The 27,648-nt window shown below is 39.2% G+C and overlaps 1 protein-coding gene across 1 annotated transcript; it reads left to right on the top strand.

The window, feature by feature from the left end:
* Positions 1-500: 500 nt before the first annotated feature.
* LOC142157658 (solute carrier family 22 member 13-like) lies at positions 501-27,648 on the top strand. The gene is made up of 10 exons (XM_075211242.1): positions 501-876; positions 5,311-5,414; positions 6,602-6,756; positions 7,880-8,048; positions 9,792-9,912; positions 12,267-12,361; positions 20,223-20,437; positions 24,937-25,045; positions 25,323-25,532; positions 26,634-27,648. Exons 1-10 carry the CDS (start codon positions 502-504, stop codon positions 26,716-26,718), a joined length of 1,638 nt encoding a protein of 545 aa, XP_075067343.1. The 5' UTR covers position 501; the 3' UTR covers positions 26,719-27,648.

Genomic DNA, 27,648 nt, shown 5'->3' with positions numbered 1-27,648 from the left:
AAACATAGTGGTAGGTTAAATAATCTCTGACTAAAATTGACCTGTGTGTGTGTGTATTTGTAGTAGTGAAGTAGATTGTAATCTACACTGGGGCAGGGACGGGTGTGAATGAATAAACATTCTGTGGTAAAGGATAATAATAATAATAATAATAACAACAAAAATAATATAATATAAACTTTTGACATTATTTATAAAACATTTCTACAAACCCTAAACAATATAACTAGACAAACAAGAGTGATGTTATTATCACTATTGATATGTATAATAGAGACAGAAAACAAATGTATTTCCAGGGAGATCATAGTTATATAGTGGATGGAAAGTATTGCATATGTTGTGATTATGAATGTACAGTACATATATTGTGCTAGTAAACAGATTCAAGTGTTATTAAATATGGGACTTTGACTTATTATAGGTGGCTCTCGAACAGAGGTTAACCATTAATTTCTCACTGTCAGTAGAGTGTCTTTCATAACTGTGAACCAGATGACAATGACGGACTTTGGGGAAATCCTAAAAAATGTTGGAGAATTTGGTCGCTTTCAGAAAACTTTGGTGTTTATACTTTGTTTCCTTAGTTTCTTCAATGCCTTCCACATGTTTGGGCAGGTGTTTATGGGAATATCTGTCCCTCACCACTGCAATACAGACTGGATCCTAGAGAAAGCCCCAAACCTAACTGAGGAAGTGCAGCTGAATTTAACCATCCCACGCAATGAATATGGGTCATATGAACAATGTCTGATGTACGCCCCAGTGGATTGGGACATCGAATCAATTCAAAGATATGGACTGAACAGCACAAGTGTCTGCCAGAATGGATGGATGTATGATACGTCACAGCAAAAGTCAACACTGGTCACTGAGGTCTGTAGATATTTGTCTATTAATTAAAATGCTTAATCATATATAATCAAGAACCTGTAATGGAAGAATAAAGCCAGACTAGGTGTAAAAGGGTCCAGTTAACCTTTAACGTTTATATATAACTGTGGCTGAACCAGGGATGAAGCTGCCATTAGGTGAACTTAGTAGGTTGTATAAAGAATAAGGTTAAAGGTGCAATAAAGGGTGGAATTCGGATGGGGACAGGGAGAAATTATTATATTTATTATATTATGTTATTTTCAGAATATGTATCTAATCTTATTGTAAATGTTATAAATGAGTCAGTGATAAACAGAGTCTGAATGTGAACCAGATATCAATCAGCAGTTTTAGGGATGAGGTTAGTTGCCAGTAATTGGCTTTTTCCTCCTATTTTTAGTCTGAAAGGTACTTGGTTAATAGGTGATTGATCCGCTATGTGGTGTATAAAAGTCCCGTAATGCCTGACTCTTATGCTGATAGTTCTATCAGCTTTCATCCGGATCAGAGTGCCCTGTGCAGAGTCAGGAGACAGTAATCAATTTGAGGTCGACAGAGTGTAGTTTACCCAACACGTTTCATCTGTTGCCCTGAGGAAGTCTGACTACAGATGAAATGCGTTAGTTAAGGGACTTACGGGACTTTTCATACATCATATAGCTGATAAATCACCTATTAACCATGGAAGTATCAGACTAAAAATAGGAAGAAAAAGCCAATTACTCGCAACTAACCTCATCCCTAAAACTGTTGATTGATATCTGGTTCACATTCAGACTCTGTTTGTCACTGATTCATTTATAACATTCACATTCAGATTATCAGATTAGATACATATTCTAAAAATAACACATTTCTCCCTGCCCCCATCTGAATCCTTTTTTGCGCCTTCAACCTTGTTCTTTATATCATCTATACCACAAGAGGAGGACACAGAGTCCCTTCTACAGGGTAATAGGGCTGCATCCCCATTCCTATTCCCCAACACACCTTAGAGGCGCTTTCCCAAAATACCTTACTTGAACTCAGTAGGTTGCCAACGGTACCAGGGTTTAGGGGACACCTAAAATACAGAATAAATAACATCTTGTTACTCATTTACTTTGTTTCTTTTTTCCTTTCGCTGACAATGCTGAAGAGGGGTGTGTTTAATAATTGAAATTAACTTCAGCGCTCATTATGCACCTCTTAACCGTGAAGCTGCTGGCTTTTGCTCCTGGATGTCAGTGAAAGGCTGCGTGGTTCTGTGCCTCATTCCCAGAGTGACACAGAGCAGCAGAAGCACAAGCCCCAAACCTCCCAACTATCTTCATTTAGGTGGGAGCAGAGCAGTGGTCAGCGGGTGCCGCATGGGACTGACAGAATGTTTTGAAGGTGGCTGGGGCCGGGCCAGCATTTGGAAGTGCAGAACACGCTCCCGGTGGGTCGTGGACATGCCTCCTTCCCGTGGACAGGGGCATCACTGGGCTGAGGGGTAGGAGGGCATCTGCCCCCCGGGCCGGTCCTAACGTGGGCTACCTTGGGCTGGGTCACTGGGCCACCTGCATTTTCTTTTCTTTAAAATGTTCCTAATACGCAGCTGAGTCGAATGTTGCCCTCCGTGCTAAAATTTGCCAGTCCTCCCCTGCCTGTGGACGTTGCCCCATTCTCGTGGACATTTTCCCAATTCCCTAACTTCAATAGTAAGGAGTTATGCAACACTAACAATACCATCCCCTTCCCCGATAGGTAAGAAGCTATACCCTGCAGAAACTACACTTTTGTTCCTGCCACTTTAGCATTTGCAACAGCAATTTGGAAAAATGACTGGATGCACTTCAGTTATCGCCTATGTCTATTTCAAATCCTTAAAATAACATACGAAATAACTGAATGGCATCCAGTCATTTTAAATGCACTATCTTGTCTGTTCACATGCACATTTGTTATTTATATTTCACTGGTTTTACATAACAAATTTTAATGCAATTTAATAAAGATTATATTTTAATATAAGAAGACGTTCCAATTTGTTAACAATTACACAAAAGAACCAAAGGGATTTATAGTGCACCAATGCTGAATAATTGTATGGCTTTCTTCCCTGTTATTAGTATGGTTAAGTTTATGGTTGCAGTCTAGGTTAGTTTGTAACAAAAGAAAAACAACTGTAAAGTTGTCCATTTATATAGTGATGTACAATAAAAACATAACGCTATAAACATTCCATTGTAAAACATAGTTACAACACATTTTAAGACACAAGGGTCAAATTGGAACCAAAGGGGGCGGAATGTCTGGTAGAAAACCCCCAAAACAAGGCATTTTCCTCAGAAACAGAGACATCTACTAAACTATGTACTAAAATCAAGAAAAAAATAATCAACATTCTGTTTGTTTTGTATTGCCATACAAGTAAATGTTCACTATCACTTTTTTTAACTACTCAGCTTGATATTTGAATTTAGCAGAGTCCTCCACTTGCCTTCCCACTCTGTTATAATATTTTATACCCATCAACCACTGACAGTCTCTAGTCACAGAATGTATGCACCTACCTACCATTGTTCCATCACTCCCAACCGCCTGCATCCTCCTAACCGTAGTCCTCCCTGGATTGTTCACACTATTAGTTATCACAAGATTTGTGACAACATGAATATAAGTCACTACACATAGTTGTAAGGGTCATCATCAGCTATTTATATAGCTCCACTAATTCCGCAGTGCTTACAAAGAACTCACATCAGTCCTTGCCCCATTTGATTTTACATCCTAAATGTCCTCACATGGTCCTCATCTGTGGTGTTTGTATGCTCTCCCAGAGAGAGACTAAGATCAATTTAGTAGCAGCCAATTAACCTACTAGTATGTTTTTGGAGTGTGGGAGGAAACCGGAGCACCCGGAGGAAACCCACGCAAACATCTCTTTTCGGCCTTTTGGCTAAGATCAAGTGAAGTTGTGGTAGAGCTGTACTTGGTCCTCTGGCCAGGGGCCGGGTAGGCAGCTTATGAAAGCCTGGGACAAATGTGCCTCCGGGAGTGGCGACCCCGGGGTTGCCATAAATCACTGGTCATGGACCTTAAACACGTGATTAGATTGGCACCCATGCACTTTTGACCACTTTCTTTTTAAGAACTCGCTATATTCTTTGCCCCGGCCTTATGGCTGGGTGAGAAAATTTTTATACCAAGCCCAGCCGTTAGGCTAGGACCGTGTCCACTCGGCACTTATTTATTTTTTCTTCACGTTTGTCACTTTCACTTTTATGTCACAGTTTCTGGATTTTTTTTGGGTGCGGGTAGGCCCTTTTGGGCTCCTGTCCCAGAGAAGATCTAGGGGGGGTTGTGTGGCCCTGAGGCGCCGGCCCCCCTGAACACCTACATAGGTCCTCCCCTTAGGGGGTGGACTAGTTGTTGAGCCCTAGCTGAAGCTTCGGTGGATCCCAGGGGCTAAAGGGACCCCCCTAGCCTTGCGGCGAAGGGGTCTGAAGACCCTTGCTCCCTAAGGGACCTTTTGGTTCCAGGGGTCGGGGACCAGGGCCCTTTCTTTTTAAAGGAAGGGCCAAGTACCGCAGACCTTGTGCACTTTTTTACTGGTTTTGCACCTTTTTTGGTCACATTGGGTTTTTGATTGCACGTTCCTAGGCTTTCAATAAAAAAAAAAACCCACACAAACACTGGGAGAACATACAAACGCCACACAGATAAGGCCATGGTTGGGAATTGAACTCATGACCCCAGTGCTGTGAGGCAGAAGTGCTAACCACTGAGCCACCGTGGGTCATGAGTCGGTCCCTTTGTAACGATTGTAATATAAAAGCTGGGCGCTAGCTGTGGGGGTGGATTACTTTGTACTGCTTGCAGGTAGATGCAATTTGTTTTACACTTATTATATATGGTAAAGTTTCCAATTATTGCTGATATATGTTTTCGAGATTTCTAATTCAAGAATGTAGGTATATATTAGATCTTTATAAAAAGCTGGTATGTCTGCGCTAAATAATCAAAGAGCAGCCACTATTAACTTACATACATTCCATCAACATATGTTCAAGCGTATAGACATAAATATTAGTAAATAGTGCTGGCGCTATTGATACTCTGAGAAAATCCCGAAAATGTTTTTCAAAAATTTGAATTATCCTCTTGTATACATGATTAGGTGATTCCCTATGTCATATAAGAGGGGTTTGTGTTAGAAGGAAGAAGTAACAACATTTGGTCATTTATGTATACAATTTTGTTTTTAAAAAATGTCGTGATTTTCTCAGAGATAGATGAGTATCTATAGCGCCAGCATTATTTACTAATATTTTATGTATATATTAGATCTTATATGAGTGTGCTCTGCAGAATAGAAAGAAGCTATGCTGTTAGTTTACTATGCACAAAGCCATGTAACATCACATGCTGCACCAATGAAAATCATGTTTATATCTGACTTCTTTTAAGTTTGATCTGGTCTGCAAAAGAAAAGAACAGACTAATATCTCCCAGTCCATTTACATGTTGGGACTCCTCATCGGATCTCTCATATTTGGTCCTTTAGGAGACAGGTAAGAATTAAAGTCTGACATTAATATTTCATCCTTATTTTCATATTAAATTGAGACTGGACTATTTTTCCTAAATAATATATTAATTTCCCAAGAAGTAATGGCCCACGTTTATTTTACTTTGTAATGAACACAATTATTGCTCCTACAGTTATTCTTGGTAGAAATGACACATTTAGAAGAACATTAAAAGTGGTTTTGGATGCTGCTGGGACACTGGTGAACAGGTTTGCAAATCCTTTAACCCCTTAATGACTGGTGCTACTTCATGACAAAACCACAATTGCAATTCACATATGTGTTGGTTAAACCAAAAATAACGGTTTTGTTTGATAGGATATCATCATTACAAATGTTATTGATCATAGTTTATTTTGTATGTATTATTAAGATAGTGATACACACTCTCTTCTGTCATTTGAATAATTGTACAATGACGAATCATTATCTTCCTCCAGTCCAACAGTTCAATGAATGATAAAACACGCTTCATAGTTTCACTCATCAACAATCCTCTCTGATACAGTCTAAGAGGTATATTTACAAAGAGGCGGTTCCGACGAACCTCCGATTCTCTGCTCTTTGCAGTCATTTTCTTAAAACTGCAATTTTATTTAAGTCAAAACCCAATGGGCTTTGTCTTTAATAGAATTGCCATTTTAAAAAATGGCTGCAGAATTCAGAGAATGGGTGGTTCGTAGGAGCCGCAGCTTAGTAAATATACCCCTAAATGTCTGCATGATTTTTATACCAGCAAATATTTATTAAAAATATGTATTGCTTTATTTTATATTATTATAAAAAGCGGTAAGTTTAGCTTTCCTGCTGCTATCATGACCAGGGCTGAATGTATTGTACAAAAAAAATCTGGGTCATCTCACAAGTTTTGAAACCAGTTTGAATGATCTTCAAAGCATTTTTGCCAAACTAGGCTGGGTCTAATCTCCCATAAACCTTTGAGTAGCATATTGCCTATATGATGCTTATGAATAGCAGCATCACCATTATAATCAACCGTATAAAAAAGTAAAACATTTAATATAGAGACACTCTAACATTTTCATTGGAAAGTTTTGTTATGTATTGATATTTTAGGCATCTGTAAAATAAGTTGCAGTGGTAAACTAATACCTATGTCCATTTATTTATGCATCTATTATATCTATACAATTTGTTAATTTTTAAAGGATTGGGAGACGTCCTGTTATACTAATCTCAGTTTTATTGATGTTGACTTTTGGTGTTGGAGCGGCATTTGTTACAGATTTTTACACCTATATAGTGCTGCGATGTGTTGTGGGAATCGCCATGTCTGGGGTCCTGATAAATAATTTCGTACTAGGTAATGTATGGTATTCCAGGCTCTTATCTTTCTTGCCTTCTGTTTAGTTCCCACTTTTTAACTCTTCTTATATTCTATTTGTAAATTTTGTATTAACCTACTTGAAACTGAGTTATATTCCTATGTACCAAATCACTTATGTGAAGAGTTAGTGTAACCCAGGTTCATGCAATAGCTTTTTTTTTATAATTAAATCCCCAAACTCATAACAAGATGACCTGAACAACAGTGCAAATTTCTTTGCTGCCTTATGGCTGAAATACATTGCATACAATGCTTTTTTTTTTAAAACACATCTTCTTGTTTAAACTAGGACCAAGCTAATATTTATCGAGTGAATTTGTAAAGAATCCCTCCCAGTCCCCAGGAATCAGTTAACCCTTACTTTATTTTACTTGAATTAATACCATAATATTTACAAAGCAACTCCTAACTCAGAACATTTAAAGGGTAATTACATTCAAAGTTTATATTTTAGCTAATATCCCCCCTCCCACAGCAAGCAAAACTGTGAAGGTCTCATGCATGTGCTCCCTGGTTCTACAGGAACCTATGCCAGTGCCCCAACAGGTTGCTGTTGATGTCACTTTGTATATTTGTCTATTTGAGAGAATAGATTGATAAATCATATGATTAATCTGCAAATATAAATGTTGTGCTTATTGAGTGCTTGAAGATTTTTAACTATTTTGAAAGAGAGATTATTAAGTGTAGTGAACAGATCAGATGAAAAGATGAATGTACTAAACAAACACAATAAATCTTTCGGGGCTTGATAGGCTGTAGTCGAGGCCACCAATTAAAAGGGTCTGCAATACCCCCCCACCCAAAAAAAAACAAATGTCTGAAAAAACGCAAATGCAATAGTGTACATGGGCCACAACAGATTCGTACACTGAGGAAATATATTAATATAATTTAATAATATAAAAACATATACCGACATACACAATTTCTACATTAAAATGCAAATTAGTGCTGGGTAATCGCATCCGCTGTAACAAATACTGCATTCATGAATACAAAATCATAGAAAATAAATATAGAATCATGAAAGAAAAGATGTATGTGTAGTCAATGCACAATAATAGACGATAATAGACAATAATTATTTATATTTCAGTTGCAGAGTGGGTGGGATCAGCACAACGTGCATATGCCACAATCACTGGCCATGTTTGTTTTGCAATTGGACTAATGGCTTTAGCTGGGCTTGGTTATGGCATCCGAAACTGGAGGTTGTTACAGATAGCTTGTTCCGCACCCACAGCTATATTAGTCTGCTACATTTGGTAAGTAAAATCATTCTGAAATTATGTAAAGAAAATAAGGGTGAAATCCTAGATAAATAAATGATAATATGTGCCTGGGATTATTATTATTATCATTTATTTGTTAGGCGCCACAAGGTTTCCGCAGCGCCGCACATAGTACAAACAGTAGACTATACAGGGTATAACAGTACAGAACAATAAACAAAAGTACCAATACTTCAGAAACTCCAGGCAGGCAGATGCAATAGACAGGGAGCAGAAGAACGGGTAAGGAGACAGGAGGGAAGAGGGCCCTGCTCAAACGAGCTTACATCCTAAGGGAGGGTTAAACAGACCAGGCACAAGAGGAGCCAGTTGAGGGAATGGGAGAGAGGGGAGAATGAGTGGAGGAGATGGGGGTTAAGTGGATGGTTGGTAGGCTTTGAGAAAGAGGTGAGTTTTGAGTGCACGTTTGAAGGAGCACAGAGTAGGAGAGAGGCGGATGGAGCGAGGGAGGTCATTCCAGTGAAGGGGGGCAGCACGGGAAAAGTCCTGGATTCTGGAATGGGAAGAGGTGATCAGAGTGGAGGAGAGGCGGCGGTCATTGGCCGAGCGCAGGGAGCGGGTGGGAGTGTGAATGGAGAGGAGGTTAGAGATATAAGGGGTAGTAGAGTTGGAGAGAGCCTTGTAAGTGGTGGTGAGGAGTTTGAAAAGAATTCTGTAGGGGAAGGGTAGGTCATTCTTCTGCACCCTGCCCACTTACTAGTGAAGTGTGCCCGGTAGGAGCCTCCATGACACGACTTGGGGTGAGTAGCGTCATTTTGGACCCACCCCCCACAAATGATGCTTTTGCGTCATAGTTTCGAGGTACTTCATCTCACCTCCAGTATCTCCCAGAGGCAAACAGTAAAAAGTTGTAAAAAGTTGGTAATTATGATTTAGGTAGCTAAACAAATCGAAGAGGCACCTCATAGTCTTTGGTGAAGTGCGACTAGAAATGCGCTTCTCCACAAAAGTGTAACTGCAAAGTGCAAAATGTGTCTAATCAAAAGTATAGGGCAAGACCTGATCTCCACCAGGTCAGTGCTGGGGCAAAACTCAAGCCTTACCTCAAAGTCTTTTAGTAGAGTGGAAATGGCTGAGCATCCTTCCGCACATCAAGGAACGCTCCTAAGCATGCAATGTATAATCTTGTTCCTTCTGCTCCACTACAAATGCCACCATCTTGGTCGGCAAACCCATGCACTTTGGCTGATATCTAGGCTCAGTTGCGTAACTCTCGGCACACAGTGCCACCAAAGAGTTTTTTGTACTTCGCCTCAGCCATTTTGCCCTTTGTCATTGCAGCCGGCTGTTTATCTGATTTATTTCTCTCTTCCTCAATATTATTTACCTCAGCCAGATATTACACTGTCTACAATTCACCACTTCTGCACCTGAACCTGCCTCTGCCCCTCTCCCATGCAGCAACCTGTCACCAATGGACAAAATCACCTCACAAAACAAGGCTGCATTAACATAATTAATAAACTGATAATAGTATTAAAATATTCTATTTTTGTTATAACCTACTACATGTATTATATGTACTAATGCACCCCTACTGTGAAATATAATGATATTATAAGGCACCTTAGAGTTCTGGTTCCTGTACAGAAGCCCTGGGACTTATTCTGGAACTTCTAATCTCATTATACTTTACAGTAGGGTTGCAATATATAATAAATGTTTATTCTATTTTGTGCATTTACATTCATTTAATATGAAGTTATCTTAACTCAGGCTCCTTCCAGAATCTCCTCGGTGGCTTCTAGCTAAAGGCAAAAATGAAAAGGCCAAAAAACTCCTTCAGAAAGCTGCATATATTAATAAACGGGAATTAACTGAGGAATTACTAAAACAGGTAACAAAAGCCTTTCTTTAGCATCTGTTTGTTCTAAGCCAAATGGAGTTCCAGATGTCAGGTGTCTCTACCCAGAGACCATATTGTAGATTGATGACAGAGCACGATGAGATTAGCTTCCTTATACTTTGTGTGGTAACGCTCCTCACTGTGGTTACTTGCTTAGTGGTCATCCTATTGGACATCTTTGTGTATAGTGTAGACGTATTAATGGGCATAATGGGTTCAATTATAAATGTAGACATGGTAGAAGATAGAATAGTGGGGGGAAAAGCCAAGGTAGAAGGATTAGAGAAGGTAGAATTTTGATGTACAGTCAAACAAAACAAAATCAAAAACAAAACTTTGCTCTTGCAAAGGTTTGGTAGAACTTATGGACTTAATAAAGGTTGCAAAAAGGTGAGATAAATTGTTCTGATTAACTTGACGTTTTCACTGAAGGGCTGTTTGCAGAGTAAGAGCTAGATTAGAACAGTTTTCTGACAGCTGTCACCTGGAGCTAGTGTTGTGAATCCTCACACTCAGACTTGGGAACTTGAACCTTTCATCTGGAGAAACAACATATCTCAATATATGATGTAATGTGGAGAGGACTCTTATAAAAGACACAGCAATACTGCTTTATTAGGCAAATTTGCATATAACCAATTGTCTAACTTTATACATAGCTACTTACTCTACATCTATTTGGTAAATGAAATAGAGGCACATGTAATGTACATGTAATGTCACAGGTATACCGCCCTCTTTTGTACCGTCTATTGTGATCACTGAGAAAGAGAGCTGGGCAGGACTCTATCTAGTGACAGAGTGGTAGAGGGTGTAACTATGTTAAACAATATCCCCACTTCACTCTAAATTGCGAGAAACCAATTATAAAATTGTATCCACTAGATAATATAGATGTCCAGGCAGGTTGCACAAGACATTCCCAGCATGGAAGAGCTATAGGACATTCACAGTATCTTCTCAAGACTATGTAAAATGTGTTAAAAAGATCAGTCCTAAACGTGTTTCCATTTCAAGTGTGTTAGTCTAGATATTGGAAAGCAAAGCCTCCAATTCCATTGTGTGAGCACCCCTTGGGGACATGTTGTGTAAGTTACAATGCACCTGGTGTCTGCGTAAAGCATATCTCCTAGGATTTGCACTGGGGTTCCAGGATGATCCAAGCACACATTAAGCAGCGCACATGCTCTCAGTAGACACCTCTTTATTTTATGTCACTACCATCGCTCTGCATCATGAAATCTTGTTCTGCTTTGTTTCTATACACTGCAATATCTTCACTTATTTCTAAACTGTAAAGCTATGCACACCTACTTTACAATAGCAAAGTGCATCCTCACTCCATCCAATCCCTCCTATTGACTGGTGCTCACTTCTCCTCCACAATCTACACTATGCTTTTAAGCCATTGCTGACACAAAGTGCATTTTGGATTGTACCTCAGCTGTTTTGTTCTTCAAAAAAATGGGACCCAGTAGAGGCAACAATTATGCAACTAGAGCAGTATTCCATACCTCCCAAATGTCCTGATGTCAGGTGACTATCCAGCTGTCAGGACTTTGGTCATAGGGGAGGGGAAAGGTGAACAGCCCAGCAGTTCATAAGTTCTTGACAGACCCTGGGAGACATAGACACCCACAACATTACATGGCCATGTCCCAGCTGTATGTGGCCACACTGTCTTATCAGGTAAAGTCCCTAAGAGGGGACATGTGGGAGGTATTGTATTCATGAGAATGCGACAAATAATTTCTCTAGGAACTAGTTGTGATATCACTGAGGCTTTTTTCATTTGTACACAAAATGGCAGCCCCCACTATGAAATAGCATAGGACAGTTTATAGAAATAATCTCTAAGACATGAAATATGTAATGAGAAAAAGGGAGATGTGGGTAAAAAATGGATGCATTGAAGCAGAAGTATGCTGTCGACGGCTAGGAATTAATTTGGTCAATATTCAAAAAGTCAACAACATTAGGTAGACAATTCACATGGTAGACAGTAATATTAGGTAGACAATTGAAATGTAGACAATATTATATGGTTAGAGTTAGAGATAGGGTTAGGGATATTATTGTCGACCCAATAATGGTGTCTACATTCGAATTGTCGACCTAATAATACTGTCTACATTCAAATTGTTGACCTAATAATACTGTCTACATTCGAATTGTCGACCTAATAATACTGTCTACATTATGGTGTTGATCATATAACTGTTGATCATGTAACTGTCTGACATATGTATCACACCTAAAGCAGGATACACATACAAACTTGTTGGGATTAGAGATAATATTTTTACTGTTCCAAAACAGTTTTTTTTCTCTTCTTATTTTCTAAGTTACAAGAGGAAAAACCGACTGTTCCTGGGAACTTGATAGATCTTTTTAGGATACCAAATCTAAGGAAAAAAACACTTATTATGTGTTTTGTATGGTAAGTTCCATTACGGTAATTTTTCAGGAGATAATGGAAATAAAACAACGATATTATTGTTCTTATCTTGTATATTTATATGTATTCTACAGTGAGGCTTCAACATTACTATTTGAAAAAAAAAATCTAGAAAATATGATGTCTATAGAGTTTTTATGAACCACCATTTATATGGACCCCCATTGCTTATTTATGTACTTTGTATCAAGTACATTTCAAGTGGATTTTGCGCCCAATGCAAGACCTTTGGAAACACCCTTGTAAGAACATTCTGCACCTAGGTTTGTGGGTTGGTAGATAAACCTGAGAATGTGCAAGGTGGGAAGGTTTATACTGGAAGTAATAACGGTGTGGTCCTATATTAGTAGTAGATTGGACTTGAATTGTGTAAACTTTTGTTTACACAAGGTGTAAAGTTTTATTTACATCTGAAAATGTGCACACTAGAAAAGGTGCAAACCTGGTGGTGGTGCATCCCCCTTTTACAGGGGAAGTTACAAGAACTGGGAAGTGGATGTGCACTTGGAAATGTGCTGGCACACTTATGTGAAAAAGAAAGCAGTACAGGTTTGCAGTTTGTAAATGACCCTTATAGTGTCCGGATGGTTTCTCATATATCAATGACTACATTTCTTAAAGAGAACCTGCACCCACCTAATATAGATCACTGTGTTAAGATATAATACTTACTTGCAATGTCTGTTAACCAAAAGCCTCCAACATACTAGCAATGCTCCTATTAAAAAGTGTTGTTTAGCCACAATTTACCACCACAAATAGATATAGGGTAATTAATGTGTTTAATTGGATATATTGCGAGACAGGTGAAAGTTTTTTATACACTTCTTTTAATTGAATGGCGGCTGTTTAAAAGGAAGTCCAGCTCCTTGCAAAAATATCTCTGATGAAACCAGGCTATACGTGGAGAAACGTGTAAGATCGGTGGGTATAAGGACTAACGTCTGATATTGGTTCTTAGAAATAATGAAAGAAGCTTTTTGACACCTAAATTGTGAATTGATAATGTGAATCTCCTATTGGAACAATCTGACTGTGAGTAAAAGGAACTGTTGCTTAAACCAGCTGTTCGAGTGCAGTGAGTTACAAGGGACTGGAGGCAGCTGTAGCCGACGAGGAATCTAACCGCCGACACAGTTACCGGGTTCCACTTTCAATTCTCCCCTCTCGAAACAAAATGTATATGTTCAAGGTCCAGCAGAAGAAAGTTCCACATCTAGAGCGAGATAACGAGCAGATCCTAACAATAACAGTATTGCCTTACAACTCTTCCGTATTATGTATAACATCAATCGCAGTATCTACAATCTTCAAATATATATGCATTTTCTTTTCTACAACTGCACTGTAGGTAGAGAGTGAGACAGCAGATTATTAATAATATTAAGTTGTGTCCTTATTGGGGTGAGATCTAACAAGAGCACTATACACATTAAAACCTTTAAATCAAATGTAACGGATGAAGTACACACAATCCATGACAAACTTACTTACGATAGTAAGGGCATCATTTACCTACTAGAGTGTCCGTGTGGTAGGCAATATGTGGGAAGAACTATCCGTAACCTACACACAAGGATCTCTGAGCATCAGAGGAACATTAGAGTATAACACACTAACGGGCACCTTGGCAATTACTGCTGCATAGCCACAATAGTAAGGGCTGGAGCACCCCACCCCCCACTTTTCCCAGACCTAGGCAGTTACCTTACATATGTCCAATAGAAGCACAGACACCCAGACCTCTGCTTTACATTATCTATTTTTGGGCTCCACGGGTATTAGCTGCATCTTTGGATTAGTACAGTGTTTCCCAACCCTAGTCCTCAAGTACCCCTAACAGTGCATATTTTTCTTATCTTCTTGCTGGAGCACAGGTGTAATCATTACTGACTGACACATTTTGAAAGATCCACAGGTGGTATAATTATATCACTGGTCACCTGAAAAACCTGCACTGTTAGGGGTCCCTGAGGTCTAGGGTTGGGAAACACTGGATTAGTACATTACTCAGCCAGGAATGATACACTTACAAAGAAAGGAAAGATTGTCTAGGTTAGGGGACAACTTTTGCGCCAATTTTCTACTCTATGAGAAATTGCTTACTCTAGAGGTTAAACAATGGTGGGAGGATACCACATTGACTAAATATATTGAAAATAAAATTGTCCCCAGAGGACTTAGAATTTCCAAGCTACCCACGTTCAATTTAGACAACACAGGGTTTATGAGCGCATGGCACTCAAAATTGGAGGCATGCTCATTTGAATTAATGAAGATCATTATTGAAGAGAGAGAAACTTCACTACTTAGAATAGAAGAAGAAATCACACTTATACAAGCGAAATTTAGCTCCCTCCCACATCTGGAAGATTATTACACTTAGAGGAACTAACCCTCAGGGAAATCAAAGACATAGGGGAGGGTATTATAAAGAGAAAGGAAAAAAAAATCCTGAGAGATGTAGAGGACTATGAACTTAATCTACAATATCCCAAGTGCAAACCTAAATTCAACAACAACAAACAAAAAGGTGGAGAAAAGACAACATACAGGAACTAACCACAATATAAATAAAAGCATTTACAATTTCAGGAACTTAAAGGCTCAGGACAGATATGGGTTCCGAGACACTTTCTATCAAACTAACTCCATCAAATGTACACATTCCAAATCTCCCCTTATAAAAAAGATCCCAAGTAGAGGAACACAGAGGAGGATTTATAAACCCCTAGACCCAAGAAACATCACTTCCCCACACAAAATTAATACACCCAGGAGAGACTATGGGGGATTAGTAAGGGAGGGGTTTAAAAAGGGAAGATATACCATCTGCCAAGAGCTTATTTACACTTAACAAAATTACCTAGATAAATTGGAGAAAGTGCACAAAAACCGTATAACCGATTGCACAAGATGGGATCCAGATTCAGAGATAAATCTAGATCTTTTATTAGAGTTGACCAAGGAGCATGTGTTCCCAGTGGACGACGTTCAGACTGCCACCAGCTCCCAGCAACAGAGCCCACTCTCTGTACAGAGGAGGAACAGACAAAAACCATCCGAGGGAAGCAAGGAGGAAAGAGATGTAGGGACCACACCCAAAACAAGTAAATAAGAACGCCAAGAGGTATCTTCAACCTAAGCAGTGATAAGGTTACTGCACCACAAAAAAAAGCTTACTCAAATTTTACACCAGAAAAACCCTTGAATAAATTTGACACCTTCATAAACCTGCACAAGTTTATACACAAACTAACCCGTAATTTTTTTTTATGAAGGATCAGAGAAATGCCATCAGCATGACACCTTCACCCACCAACAACCCTCCTGATCTGTTCGGACACACTGACTTTAAAAGTAAATCAACCTTTTATCCCCAATATTGCAAGAGTCCCTACATTGCCACTTTTCAGAAACTGGTGGTAGAGAATTTGGAAAAGATGTACATCCAGAAAAAGACCACCCAGTCTAATATCAGTAAAGCAGAAAGTTTTGGCGATTAGGGAGCTTAAATCTAATTAAGACAATTATCTAACCGGCTGATAAAGGGGGAGGGATCACTATCCTGGACACTAGCAACTACATTTCAGAATTAGAGAGTCAACTTGGGGACACCAGCACTTATGAACCCCTCTCAGAGGACCCTACTACTCACTACAAGAAGAGTCTAGACAGACTTCTGTTGAAAGTAACACAAGTGGGCATACTTTACAAATCGGAGTTAGACTTCCTATCAGTAAAGAACCCATGATTACCAGTTATCTACCACCTACCCAAACTACACAAATCCTTAACTAAATCTGCCAGGGAGACCGATCGTCTCGGATATTGATTCCATTACTACCAACCTATCCAGCTACATTGACTTTTATCTCCAACCTCTGGTTACCCAACAGAGGTGCTAACTTAAAGACACCAGTCATATACATAAGGTTCTGAGAAATGTTCAATGGAAGGAAGGCTACTTGCTTATGTCTATATCATCATAGAACATGAAGCAGGCTGTAACCATGTCAAATCTATCCTTATGAATGATGCCAAACTACCTGTTCAACAGATAGAGTTCATCCTGGACAGCATACAGTTTGTTACATCACAACTATTTTTGGGCTACAAGTGGGTACTATAGACATATTCGCGGGATGGCTATGAGCGCGAAATCGCACCTAGTTACGCAAATCTGTTTATGGCCCACTGGGAAAATCTATGCATTTGGGAAAACAACCCACATAGCAGTAACATCCTGCAGTGGTATAAGTTTATAGATGATGTCATATGTATATGGACAGGGACCAGAAAAGAGCTTGACCTGTTCCTTCTTTACATAAATGACAATGATTTGAATATTCACTTCATCGCCAACATCAGTGCAGAGAGAGTGAAGTTTCTCAACCTAGAAAGTTACATTGAGAACAACAACATTTAGACTAGGACTTTCCTCAAAGAGGAAGGGGAACTTATGACCTGCTGTGTGGAGGTAAAATCATGTTTGTAAGCCATTCTGGTGAAAAGTTGTGACATTTTCCCAGCACCAGAAATTTGATTATATGTGAGTTATTAATTGTGTGTTTTATTATTTCTATTTTATAAAAAACAATTGCATTATATTTGTATGTCATTTACTAACTGTTTTATCTTAAGCATTGTGGATGTATTTTCCATATTAAATTACACTTAATAAGTTCAAGTCTCTGTGTTCTTATGAATTCACGCAAAAGTTTGGTCAAAACTCTACATAATTGAAAACCGAGGAGAACATTGTGGTCTATGTTAACTCTGATTAAAGTAAATTGTGATAGATTAGTTTTAAGGGAGAACCGAAGGCTTCCTAAATAGGAGTTTCAGCTCTTCAGAAAAAACCTTGGTGGTGGCATAGTTGATATGTCAAAGCTAATGCTTGGCGTAGATAGGGAAGGATTTAATCATTTTAGACAGACCATGTTGTTGTTTTTGATTAACCCTTTGTCATACACACGTCACGCAAGCTCAGATGAGTGCTGTTCGTGACAAATATGCAAGTGTTATTTACTGAATTAAGCCATGGACACTTATTTATGTGTTTACTGCTATACAACCCTCTACAATCTTTTTGCTGACAAGACTCTTCTTACATCGCAGGAGAGGATTCACTTATTACCTGTGATTACTGGATCCTTAGCCTACAGCTCTCTATCTGTATGAACAGGCAATCAAAAGCTAGGAAGCACACCACTATCTTACTTATAAGGACCTGAATTCAGGCATCTCTGCAGATATCCCTGAGGAAGCCAATTTACTTGGTGAAATGCGTTGGTTTCTGTTGTTTTTTCCTTACTTCTGACCACTTTTATATTTTTAAGGACATTTACTCTATCCGGGAGCATGGACAAAGTGTTTTCATATAGAGAGGCTGCATGCACATGCGCGCCTTTTATCTACACAACGCCAGGACGTGGACACATCTGGAGGCAAAATCACCGGCGGCCTTTATTGGAGGAGCTGTTTCGTGGATTGGAGATTGGGGACTACACCTGAGAGTGGGGTAAGTCTTTCCACTCGGACTCCTGATGTTTACCGGCTACTGCCTACCAATCCGTGCTACTGTTACACTGGTTGATATTGAGACAATTTTTACTCCTCCACATCTTTTCTGGAAATATACCTTAGGAAGACGCTTCAGAGGGAACTTTGGCTTTTGGCTTACATAACCGTTTCTACGTGGAGGACTTTCTCTTTTTTTGGACTACTACATATTGTGTGCACACGTTTGAAAGCTAGAGCTCTTTATAGATCCTTTTTTATTACTCAATATATCATTGTGTTTACTCTTTGATTGACCTACTATTTTGTATTGTATCTGCATACTACCATTATACAATTTTTCGTTCCACATTACTTTATTCCACCTTTCTGTTGTCTGCATTAAGTATAACATACTAACAGGCGCCTTTGGAATTACTGCTGCATAGCCACAATTGGATGGGCTGGAGCCCCCCACCCCCCACTTTCCCCAGACCTAGGCAGCCATCTTACATAAGTCTAATAGAAGCGCAGACACCCAGACCTCTGCTTTGCAAAATATGGAGAAATAGATATTTAATAAGAGTGGAGTTCTGATGGAGAGATATTCTCTGCAACGTTTCTAATGTGGACATTGTTACATCGAGAGCGATTCAAGGACTCTATTTTGTCATGGAGACTAGATAGTTCATTATCCAATACAGACTGTGAGCGACATAAGTCATCTGTTTTTATCTCCAGGGCATCCGTCCTGCTTCCCAGCGAGATCAGCTCTGGTTTGAACTCATTGACTACTTAAGAGAGTTCTTGCTAGAATGCATGACACCCTCGAGGAGGTTTGTCATTACAGCCTGGATTTGCGGGTCCAGTTCAACCTCAGCAGGGGTGGGGGAATATGATGCCTCACTGTGTTCAGCTTGAAGAAGAGAAATTTTGGGTTTTGTTCCGAAGAAATTGGTAGAAGTTCCTTGAGCCGGTTTGTTGGACATTGTGGATGTAAAGGAAGCCACACGCATCCAAGAAGACTCAAAAGGGGGATGGGATAGGGTAAGGAAGAAGAGGATAGGGGACCACACAATAGTCACAGAACATATCAGCGGGGTCCCTCTAGGTCCGAGCCGAGGAAGGTGATTACATTAAGTTCACTTGAGCCTGTGGTATGTTTAGGAGAAGAGCCAGCAGAGTATGGTGAGGTTCAGAGAGCCGCCAGAATTCCCATGAAGGTAGGATTCCCTATGTATAAGTAGGTCGCATGGGTGACCAGGTGGGATTCTGAGCTCTTCAGTGCAGAATAGGCAGTCCAGAGGGGCCAGTAGAGAGGCTTGTACCACAACAGTTGTTAATGTTCCCTCACTGCATCCTACAGTGAAGGAAGGAGTCCGTTCTCGTTCCAGGGAGGTCTTAACTTCAGGTGCAGTAGGTCCCCTTGCTATTCGGGGCGTTGTATGTAGCCCCACATGCAGCGATTCAGGAACAGGAGTCTGAAGGGGGTCCAAGGGCCGTGAGGCTGGAACTTGAGCCCGGGGATTCGAGTGCAACGCAGGCTGCACTAGATGGGTAACGGACCCAGACCGTGGGGGAGATCCGGTTGTTTATTAAAGGGCAGCGCCCAGGTATCAGGATAGTTCACAAGCCCAAAGGCTATCAATGGGGGTCCAAAGAAGGGTAGAAAGTGGTAAAAGAAACCGAGCCGATGAAAGGTGCGTGCTCTCAGTATGGCTGTGAGACCACGCCCCCAGTTGTGTCCTTATTAATTGATATTTGAATTGGACTTTTTATTACATTGTATTTTCTATATATATATATATTTTATTTTTTTAATCTGAATATGATAAAACATGTCTTATTAGTTGTTTATTTTTAATGAATAGTTTTTATTTGATATTGAATGAATTTGTGGTGGTAAAGATTACTTGGTATCAGTGAGTTGCGCTTCTCAATATTGCGTGTTTTTTCTTAAAGAGAACCTGCTTCCAAAAATTAATTTTGATTATAGATTACTGTGTTAAGATATAATACTAACTTCCAATGTATGTTCACCAAAGGCCTCCAACAAACTAGCACTGCTCTGCTTTATGTCCTATGCTTGACCTATTTTATACAGGCAGTGGTAATATTGATGTCCATCCCTTGCTAACTTCCCATTCACATAAATGGGCTGTTCACAGGGGAGAGGCATTGACATCACTATTTCCTGTATGAAACAGGCAAGTGTTAGTACAGAGCAGCGCTGGATGCTCCAGGGGACCTTACAGATGGCAAATTAGGTACAATCATCTCCCTGCAATCATACATTGGTGGAAAAGGTAATCTCTCTCTGTATTTCCAAATTTGCTTCCAGGTTTGCCAACAGTTTGGTCTACTATGGACTTAGTCTGAGTGTTGGAAGCTTCGGACTTGACATATATATTACTCAACTTGTATTTGGAGCTGTGGAAATTCCAGCCCGTCTTGGATCCATATTCATGGTGCAATATTTAGGAAGAAAGTGGAGTCAAGCACTGTGTCTCTTACTGGCAGGAACCGCCTGCCTAATTATTACTACAATACCAAGAGGTAGGTTATGTTATGCAATAAAGTTATACAGTGGAATTCCCACATTGAATTCCACAAGAAACATCTCCTTTCAATCTTTAGTTCCACCTCCTGCCATCAACAATTTTTGATATGGAAAGATTCCCACCTGGCCAATCATAACATGAAAGGACTGGCCAGAAGAGAAGACTTTGGCATTAATTGGTCAGCTTAACATATATTGCAACATGTGGAGCTAAAATTCCCTATAGAACAGCAGTTAGTACAGCATTAATTGTGTATTTGGAGAGTACAGAATATCTCTGTCATATATATATATATATATGTATTGTACCTGCAAGCACAATGCATTGCTGGCTGGATTCCTGGCATAAACAGCAGGCGGGATCACGCATCTCGGTATGGCAGGCAGGCGTGGGTGTGCTCATAAGTTTGGATTGGCATTGGCTACCTGTGATAAGTTCTGTTTAGTTATTAGGTATAGTGCTGCTTGTGGTTCTTGTGGTGTGTTCACCCTCTCAGTCTCCTGGTCTTGCCTTTGGATTTGAAATATTCTCCTGGTTACCGATTTGGTGCTGCATCATCTCTACTGTGGCTGAATGTGGCCTGACATTGACATTGCCTTTTATCTCTATGAATGTTGGGTCTTGTATATACATGTTCTATGTATATAGCCTGAACCCTAAGAAGCCTACAGATGTTTCCTGGGGGTAAATGTTTCAAGCTGCGAATTTGCATCTCCAGCGATTTTCTCTGCAGAGTTGTAATTTGCCGATTTATTAACCGGCGTTCTGATGTAAAATCGCCAGAGATGTGTTTCTTTCAAAATTGGTAATCTCAAAATCACTACAAACCGCAGTCCCAATCTTTTTCCACTCTAGCTATACAAATCGCCAAATGTATGAAGCTGCAATTTTGCAAACTCGCCCCGGTTTGAATTCAAAACAGCCAGATACAATACGCTGCTTTCTATTGACGAGATTGCCAAACACATGACTGTTACACTGCAGGGCAATGTTAATATAACAGAAGGCACAAGGGAAGTGTCACAAGAGTCATACCTTTATTGGCTAACCAAAATATTTTTTTCTATTTGCTAGTTTTCAGAGCACAGAGAAAAGGGCACAACATTTAAGAGATGTTACATCAAGTAATTTGTACAGTTTGCAAAGGTTTTTTTTTTTTAAAATGACAGGGAGAGAAAAGTCTGTGAATTCAACCTGATAAGAACATTCCAGTTATTGACTCAAGGACTCAACCTAAGACCTGGATTTATGACCCACTACATGGACACACTTCACACCCCACAGCAGAGTGACTCCAGATCTCTGAACTCTTAAGACTTTCACTCTTCCATACTTAGCGAAAACCTCCTTTTTATTACTTTACCTTATCTTTATGACGTATTCCCCCCCCCTGTACAAATTGCTTGATGTAACATCTACTAATTGTTGTGTCCTTTTCTCAGTCATTCATTTGTAAACTTGCCTGATGAAGGGGCCTCTGTGCTCTGAAAGTTAGCAAATATAAAAATTTATTTTGGTTAGCCAATAAAGGTATCACTCCTATAATACTTTTGTCTTTTTTGACACGCAAGTATTCAACATCCCATAAATTTTTCTGGCTGACACGGTACTGCAAAAAAATTTTTCTTTGGGTCTGTACTTTTAATGGTGTCCCCATCAGGAATTTTTAAGTATTGCCATATCAAAAAAATATAAATATTGCCCCACTGGTGGTGAAATAATAAGCCACAGTAATAATAAAAAAACCCAAAAACTTACATTTAATCTATTAATACATTTGGCCCACTAATTTATTCTTAAAATAAATGCCCCCCCGTAAGAAAATTCATAATCAATTTTGCCCCTCTACAACAAAAATCTTGGTTTATTTAAACTCCTGTTATATTAACATTGACCTGATTGCTTACACTAAATGCTTTAATTTCTTATCAATCTCGGGCGAGTTTCAGTTTCTGTTGAAACGCGAGTGAGTTTGTGTTTAATCTCCGGCGAGTTTGACTATAACATGGGAGAGATAGGTGTTTTAAAACCAACACAAATTACCAGAGATTGGACTTTGAAAAGTCAAAATCGCTGGTTAATACATTTGGCGATTTTGCTTTTCAAATTGGCGGTTATCTCTTGCGATTTGCAGCGATTTTAAATTGCCGAAAAAATCGGGTAGCACAGTGGCCTAGTGGTTAGCACTTCTGCCTCACAGCACTGGGGTCATTAGTTTGATTCCCGACCATTTGTGTGGAGTTTGTATGTTCTCCCTGTGTTTGTTTATGTGGGTTTCCTCTGGGTGCTCTGGTTTCCTCCACTTCAAAAACATACTGGTAGGTTAATTGGCTGCTATCTAAATTAACCCTAGTCTCTCTGTCTGTGTGTGTGCAACATCATCATCTTCATCACCATTTATTTATATAGCGCCACTAATTCCGCAGCGCTGTACAGAGGACTCACTCACATCAGTCCCTGCCCCATTGGGGCTTACAGTCTAAATTCCATAACACATACACACAGACACAGACAGACTAAGGTCAATTTGTCAGCAGCCAATTAACCTACCAGTATGTTTTTTTTAGTTGGAGGAAACCGGAACACCCGGAGGAAACCCACACAAACACGGGGAGAACATACAAACTCCTCACAGATAAGGCCATGGTCGGGAATTGAACTCACGACCCCAGTGCTGTAAAGCAGAAGTGCTAACCACTAAGCCACCGTGCTGCCCACAGTGTGTGTGTGAGTATGTTAGGGCATTAGACTGTAAGCTCCAATCGGGCAGGGACTGATGTGAATGAGCTTTCTAGTCAACGCTGCGGAATTAGTGGTGCTATATAAATAACTGATGATGATGATGATGACTTACCCCCTGAGCCTAATTCTGCTTTTAATCCCAAGTGATGTAATGAAAAATCTGAAAATCTAAACATACTGCCATCTATTTCAATGTATAGTGCACCATATCAATCATTTAAAAGATAGCTGGTCCCATGTTCCATTTTTTTTAGATAAATTCACCATCAACCATTTTTGAGATTGCAGCCTTCTGAAACATCCTGTAAGCTGAAGTCCTCCCTATAAGCCAATAGGATGACTTCACATACAGTGATAAATAAGTATACCATACAAACATACACATACTCAGTTATACCCAGTGAGTAAGGCCTTTATTTGAAGACCTCCGTGTAAATGGCATAGCCAGAAATCAGAAATGGTTTATTTGCACGCTTGTCTCAAAGAAGTGAGACAACTGACACAACTAAAACGTTCTTTTCTTGAACTACAATCTTTATGGAATGAAGGCAAATCTACAGGCACCGTTTTAAAATGGTTATAAGGATTATATGGCACTATACTATATGAAACATACAAGCGCATGAAAATATTAGAACATCTTCCAATGTAAATAAAAATTGAAAATATAAAATAGTATAAATGCAGCCTCTGTGTTCATTTGTTATTATGAACAATATAATGCACAACTTAGGATGAATCATACAGCACCACATTCACACAAAGTATAACAGATGTTTGGTGTTGTATAATAGATATAATGGAGTTGAGCACATTAATGACCCGAAATTAAACAGGAGAAGACACACCCATGCAAAAGCACTTCTATGTGTATTTGTTTAGACGGACAAACCTCAAGATGTGTCCAGCTATATATCTCTACCATATGTTTATATAAGAAGTAATAAGTGTGTATACTTACATCCCACAATAGCTTAGAGACGACAGGCAAAACACAGTTTGCAGTAAATGCAAAAGACGCATTACCTTATTCATACACAATGCAATAGTGTAGTGAAGTGTCATACAATAGAGTATAGTATTTAGACATTAATAATAAATGTGAAAGTTGTATATTCCATATAAAATATAATTAAACACACAGAAATACAAAATACAAATTAAATTGAATACAAACAGTAGTTGCTATCCTCAATAAAAATGAAATGGGAATCTTTCTTTCTCCTGTTGTCAATTAACTAATGTGATTATATGGAGTGACTTCAAATAATAGAAGCCACATTAATTAATTAAGTACTATATGGTATAGGGGTCAATTCACGATTAGCCAATCAGAAGCAGCTAGCTAGTACTGCTGATAGTCATCATCATCATTATAATGTCTTGTTGCACTAGCCCTCCAGCACCCGCAATACTGCCCCTCACAGGAGTATACGCATCCAGGTCTAACTGAGTTGCAATTACGTGAACATGGCCTACGCTTTGCATGCCCCTTCCCTCCTCTGTTCAACCTCTCCAAGGTCCTCTCCAAATCGTAAGTGTAACATGCAGCAAAATCTGCATCTGCAGTCCAGAATTATGCAAATAAAACAGACATAGGTCCAACTCTATGTGAGCCCCAATATGTTAATATCTATTCAACTAGGATCAATAATATTTGTCTTGATGCAAATAAAACCTATAAAATAACTTATAGTAATATATAATAACCGATAATGTGTTCTATAATATTTCCTTTGACATTTTTTACAGAGTTTTCTGTTGTAATCACAGTTCTTTCGGTAATTGGAAAATCTGCAACTGCATCATCATATTCAGTCTGTTATATATATGCGGCAGAGTTATTTCCCACAGTCATCAGGTGAGCTATCTCCAAACAAATCTGTACATTTTTAAGAATTTGCTCAGGCTAATATGCACATTAGACCAGTTGTGTTAGGAGGGTAATTTGATAGTGAGAGCATTTAATACAAAGTGGGAAGTTTATTTTGTTGGGGTGAAGGCAAACAAGCATCTTAGTTAACTTGAGTCTTATATTACGTATTCTGCCTCTTGTTACTGTTGAATAACTGAAGTTGTAAAGTTTGGCCCATGTTTAATGACTGTTGTGAACATGATAGTGTTTTGTCCACTTGCAGGCAGAATGGAGTGGGGCTATGCTCTATGACCGCCCGTGTAGCTGGAATAGGTGCACCACTTATTAGTCTCTTGGACAAGTACCACCCTGCTATACCATTGGCCATTTATGGCAGTGTCCCCATCATTGGTGGTTCCCTTTGCTTCTTATTACCAGAGACTCGGAACAAGGAGCTTCAGGACCATACGCATGAAGCCAATGGTTTTCCAAGGTAAAGCTACTTTTTGCTACTTTTAGATGTAGAATATTAAATATCAAGTCAATGTGGTCAATATCACCAATAAAACCATGTTGCACTGTATTGGGGGGGGGAGGATTTATAATGTGCAGGAAGATTTAACAATGGGAAAGGGCGAGTCAAAGATCAACTCTAAATTGCAGTGTGTGCTACGTGCATAAGCAGCCAGTATTTTCTCAGCATACAAAAAAAAAAAAAAGAATGCATTTGCATCCCTTATAGTACAAAACCTAGTCATATAGTTAGAAGGAATCCATTCATTCTCATAATTCACAAATAACAAGTAGTTTTGCAGGAGGAGTCTTGCAGAAGAAATTGTAATGGACACCAGGGGGTATATTTACTAAACTGCGGGTTTAAAAAGGTGGAGATGTTGCCTATAGCAACCAATCAGATTCTAGCTGTCATTTTGTAGAATGTACTAAATAAATGATAGCTAGAATCTGATTGGTTGCTATAGGTAACATCTCCACTTTTTCAAACCCGCAGTTTAGGTAATCTAGCCCCAAAACTTCAATTCTTGTGATTTCAGTTAAATCGCCAGCTTTACTTTATTTTATAGCAAACTCACATCTATGTTGAAATGGGGAAAAAAATATGGTATATTGTACATCTGTTAATACAAGTTAACCCGTGCATGATACTCATGCATTCTAGTCAAATCAAGCTATTTAAGGTGTTAAAAAGATTCTTGTCATGCATTTGGGCCTAGCCCAGGCCTCCTCAGGGGAAGAGCGTTACTTTCCGACGCAAGCGCCCTTTTTTAACGTGGTTTTGTCCACATGTCACCACCTCATCATTTTTCTCCATCACCTCATCCTTCATCTTCATCGCCACATCCTTCATCAAGCTACTTAAGGTGTTAAAAACTCCCCACTGTCACCCCCGGCAACCACCAACCACTCCCAACTGTCACTTCTCCTTCAAGAAATATATAGGTCAGTGTATAACTCTGCCCAGCAGGTGGTGCTGCAGCTTGGTTTTTTTTTTCACCACACACGCCACTAGGCATTTATATAGTAGATTGTAAGTATTTTATCGCAGTCATCACTATAGCTGAATTTTCTTTTTCAGATCTGATAACCTGCAAGAGGAACATTTGGTAAATGGACTGCACATATTATATACAGAACAGGAGGAAAAGAGTACTCATTTCTAAGGAACCAAATAGCCAGGAAAAAATATGTATTTAAATAAAAATCCCAGCTCTAGTGATTGCTATTAATCAGAATGTATGTTACAATTTTGAGTGATTTTTTTTATCACCCATATAACAATTTTCATCTGACAGAGCAGAAAGACAATTGCAGTACATGCTCAATATAGAACAGTAGTTGGATCGATGGAGTTTGATTGAGCAAATACCTTATACACACTTCAATCCTATCATTTTCAGTGAAAATTTTCAGCCTAGGAGGGTTGTGACCACAAAGCCCATTCTCTGACAATTCTAGTCATCAAAGGCAATAATATTTTCCACTATAGGGCCATGTTAGGACATACCTTACCTATGTCAGAGTGAAAAAACTAACATAGTTCACACTCTAAAGTTCATCTAATGTATATATTAATAGCATAAGTACGACTTTTATGAGTGACTTATTTCTAAGATGCCGTTGTCTGTGCAGGCCACATCATATACCAAATTAAAGGTCTTGGACAGTAGAATTGCAGAAAAATATTAGTGTAATCAGTTGCATTGTTTCGGAGTTATTTCGTAAAATGTCTGCCTGCCTTATTCAACAATGCCTTACCTTTGTCCTCTGGAAAATATGGCGTTGGCAATACATCTGTGCACCTGCTGGTTGCTCTGGAAGCTGTGACAGTCAGTGAACTCCCAGTGCACCTGCTGGGTGACCTGAAAACTGTGCCCTGATGGGTGGTCTGGAAACTGTGACAGTTATTTGCAGCCCTGCTCGGTGACGTGGAACATGTGACCTGATGGGCAGTATTAAAACTATGACAGTTATTTGCAGCCACATATATCAGCGTGTCTTGCGTGCACTATGCCCAGCAAAATAACATTGATGGAAGAACTTATTCATATACTGTAGTATTTAAAGAATTTCTTTAGTTCCTTCAATAGTGA

Source organism: Mixophyes fleayi, chromosome 5, assembly GCF_038048845.1.
Source record: "Mixophyes fleayi isolate aMixFle1 chromosome 5, aMixFle1.hap1, whole genome shotgun sequence".
NCBI lineage: Eukaryota > Metazoa > Chordata > Amphibia > Anura > Limnodynastidae > Mixophyes > Mixophyes fleayi.
The sequence above is the reverse complement of the archived record's forward strand: the minus strand, read 5'-3'. Positions and strand labels throughout refer to the sequence as shown.

What these genes read in the sequence shown, in the direction of transcription:
- LOC142157658 (XM_075211242.1), top strand. Translation starts at nt 502, where the DNA reads ATGACGGACTTTGGGGAAATCCTAAAAAATGTTGGAGAATTTGGTCGC. An exon ending in AGTCAACACTGGTCACTGAG is followed by an intron (nt 877 to 5,310) that starts GTCTGTAGATAT and finishes ACTTCTTTTAAG; the next exon opens with TTTGATCTGGTCTGCAAAAG. An exon ending in ATATTAGTCTGCTACATTTG is followed by an intron (nt 8,049 to 9,791) that starts GTAAGTAAAATC and finishes ATCTTAACTCAG; the next exon opens with GCTCCTTCCAGAATCTCCTC.